The sequence below is a fragment of the Stegastes partitus genome, unplaced genomic scaffold, assembly GCF_000690725.1.
Source record: "Stegastes partitus isolate 25-593 unplaced genomic scaffold, Stegastes_partitus-1.0.2 Scaffold502, whole genome shotgun sequence".
Taxonomy (NCBI): domain Eukaryota; kingdom Metazoa; phylum Chordata; class Actinopteri; family Pomacentridae; genus Stegastes; species Stegastes partitus.
Window position 1 is genome coordinate 350,471 of NW_007578233.1, and position 3,378 is coordinate 353,848.

The 3,378-nt window shown below is 44.6% G+C and overlaps 1 protein-coding gene and 1 non-coding gene across 2 annotated transcripts in view; both read left to right on the plus strand.

Annotated features, from left to right (window-relative positions):
• stx11a (syntaxin 11a) overlaps positions 1 to 2,655 on the plus strand; it is a 4,109-nt gene extending 1,454 nt beyond the window's left edge. Inside the window, exon 2 of the mRNA XM_008287474.1 lies at positions 549 to 2,655. Coding sequence (XP_008285696.1) covers positions 554 to 1,435 — 882 coding nt within the window. The 5' untranslated portion in view covers positions 549 to 553 and the 3' untranslated portion in view covers positions 1,436 to 2,655. The remainder of the gene's footprint in view (positions 1 to 548) is intronic.
• On the plus strand, positions 2,461 to 2,543 carry trnal-uaa (transfer RNA leucine (anticodon UAA)). The gene has a single exon. It is a non-coding gene; the product is annotated as a tRNA-Leu (tRNA).
• Positions 2,656 to 3,378: the final 723 nt, after the last annotated feature.

The window sequence follows — 3,378 nt, forward strand, 5'->3', positions numbered from 1 at the left end:
GTCCACGTCCAAAATCGGTATTTTTTATAAATGGTAATTTTTCTTTTACAATGTGTGCCCATAAAAGTTACTGTTTTACTCTATTTAAATTCGTTATTTTTTTTCACATATTTCCAATTTTAAAAAACTATATTGAGAATTGAAAAATGGCAAATAGTTTTAGTTGTTTCACAGATTTCCCTAATTTTATTAAATTATAGATAATATCTAGCAAAATTACAGAAAAAAGTATTAAATGACATGCTATAGGAAGAAAACTTTTGGTAATTTGATGTTTTTAGGGGTTAAAAACACAAACACGTGCTGTCATTCTCGTCCTCTAGTTCTCCACCAGAAAGGCACTAAGTTCATTTGCCAACATGCCAAACTTTTCCTTTAAAGAGGGCAGCAGTGGCTCTGTGGTTGAGCTACTGGTCAGAAGGTTGGAGGGTCAAGCCCCATGATGCCAAGCGGCCACTGTTGGGTCCTTCATACAAATTGCACTTCGACCCCGACTTCCCAACAAGCTGGGAGTTGCGATTTCAGCATTTCTTCTCTTCCTGTTGCAGGCGAGATGAAGGACCGACTGATCGAGCTGCAGGTCATCACCAACAAATCTTCAGAGGAGGCTCACGGATCTGAGGAGGATGCAAGCCCCGAGTCTGGTGGACAGGAGCAGCAGCAGCAGGCCATCGTGTTCGAGGGTGAAGACGTGACTGATGTTATCTACAGGAACGCCAAAGAGATCAGGAGGGAGATGGCGCTGCTCAGGAGGGACGTGGAGCATCTGAAGACCCAGAACACTCGCTTCCTCACGTCCATCCGGAGGATCAGCGCCATCAAGCGGGACGCCACCGCGCTCGGACGGGACGTTCAGGCCCGAGCGCAGGCAATTTACGGGAACCTGGAGCGTCTGGGGAAGCTGAGCAAGGATCTGGAGGAGAGGCACAGCTCCACGTCGGTCGTGGTTCGAATCTCCCGCTCACAGTACTCGTTTCTGACCGCCGCCTTCCGCCAGGCCATGTCCGAGTACAACGAGGCCGAGCTGATGCAGAGGGAATACTGCATGGGCCGCATCCAGAGGCAGGCCGAGATCATGGGCAACAGGCTGAGCAGGGGGCAGATAGACGAGATGATCGAGTCGGGCAACTGCAACGTCTTCACGGGCGTCGTGGCGGAGACAAGGACTACCAGGTCGGCCCTCAACGAGATCGAGACCCGGCACAAGGAGCTGCTGCAGCTGGAGGGTCGCATCAAGGAGATCCACGAGATCTTCCTCCAGATCGCCGTACTGGTGGAGGAGCAGGGCAGCATGGTGGACAACATAGAGGCGACCGTAGCTGCCACCGTGGACTGTGTTTCCGAGGCCGGGAATGAGGTCAGGAAGGCTGTGAGATACAAGAAAAGCCATCCATGCAGGAAGCTCTGCTGCTGCTGCTTCCCGTGCTGTAAATGAGAACGTTTTTCAGGAGGATATGGAGTCAAATTGGCTTCTTATGCATTTTAAACTTATTTCTAAGTCATTTTTAAGTTTTTAAGAATAATTTGCGTCATTTTTTTAATGATCTGGTCTAAGAAAAAGGACCTAAGTCATTTTAAACCACACCCTTGAACAAATGTATGCAGTGTGATGTGGTTCCTGACTGTTGCTGCCTCTGCGTGACCGTTGTAAAGACATTTGTGCTCTTTTTTTTTTGATGCTACCTCGCAGCTTTGTCCTTCAACTTTCAGCTTTGTAATGGCAAAATGAAGTCAGTAAAGTGTGGATTTTTTTCTTCTTCTTCTTCTCAATACCTCAGAGTGTGTCGTTTGGAGAGTAGGCCCGGTGCTTACTGCAGCCGTTGCTTCACAAGTCTTTAGAAACACTGTGAACACAGCTCAGCCTCTGACTGTGGTTAGCAGGGCAGGCGTGATAGCTTTGTGTGAATTGTGCAACCAGTTTGCCGCCCCTGTGTAGACTTGTTGCTTTTCATGGAAGAAAACTATCTTTAACTTCTGCTGGTGTCAACTTAAAGATCTGTTACTGGAATCAAAGCGTTTAAACAATATGACAGGACTTTTTACGCAAAAATGCATCTAAATCTATGTGGAAAATAAGAGGATTTTCTCTTTATCTCGCTGTCTTGTGCGTGCAATGATTAAAACAGAGCTTTATTTTTGCTTGTGTGGCAGCCCATCACATACTGGGGGAATCCCAGTTACCAGCTGTTAAAAAAGTAAGGGGTGTTGGGAGCTTCTGATCACCTCAGACAGCAGTGGGTGTTTTCAGAATTAGCTGCCTCTGCTCAGTGTTGAAACGGCTGCAATGATTGCACTTCCTCAGCAGCTCTGTGTGGTTTGTAGGGGGCATTTACTCGAAGCGTGACGGGCTTTATTTGAACTGTGGAGCCGTGAGTTTACTCAGGTGAACCTACCAGTTGTCCTCATGTGGTTGCTGTAATCTTATCTGCCGTCTGTTATGTGCTGTGATTGTGTGTGTTCACCAGGATGGCCGAGTGGTTAAGGCGTTGGACTTAAGATCCAATGGACAATAGTCCTCGTGGGTTCGAACCCCACTCCTGGTAGGAGATTTTAACCAAAATATGTGGATTATCTGGATTTAAAAAGAAACATGTTGGTGGTTTTGCGCAGTGTAATACCCTGAAAACGACAGATAAATGTCTCCCCGAGCTTTGACTTGTCGCTGTGGCATAATTCAACATTTCAGTGCTTTCCTTACAAACCGCTCAATCTTTATGTAGGAAATACCTTTAAAGGTTGAGGTTGTGAAACGAGTTCTATTTACAGCCACGTGTTACTAGTATAGCCACATAAGCTATGGAGGTTCAGAAAACAGCAAACACCTTGACCATGCTGGTAAACGTTAACCACATTATAAAAATGTTGTGGCTCTTTTCAGTCGGGATATTTGGGCAAATATAGGCAGCACGCTTCAAGTTAAACATCAAGATTTAAAAGCATACTCTGGTCCAAATTTTAAACAAAACAGTGGGACATAAACCACTGTGGAGTTGATTTTAAAGGTTCAAGACCAACAATACAGTAACATGTAGTTGTTTTCTGATGCTAGAAATGGTGTTTTTATATCAGCAATGCTGTAACACAAGAGCAACTCTGGCCTGTAATGTGACTTCTAAGATAAAAGAAGCTTTATTTTATATCCAGGCATGAGGGAAGTGCTACAAAACTGAAGAAATACTGTTAGAAATACATTTAAATTCATGCTTCAGCACAAAATGGTTGGAATTCAAACATATATTTAACGTCCCAAAAGTAAAAGTTTTCATACTTGATGCATTTATGTGTTCACCATGCTAGCGACTGAGTTGGTAAAGATGGTTTTAATCACTTTTTATCGTTTAAAGCTGCATAGTGTCTGAATTTCTCCGCTTGGATCAG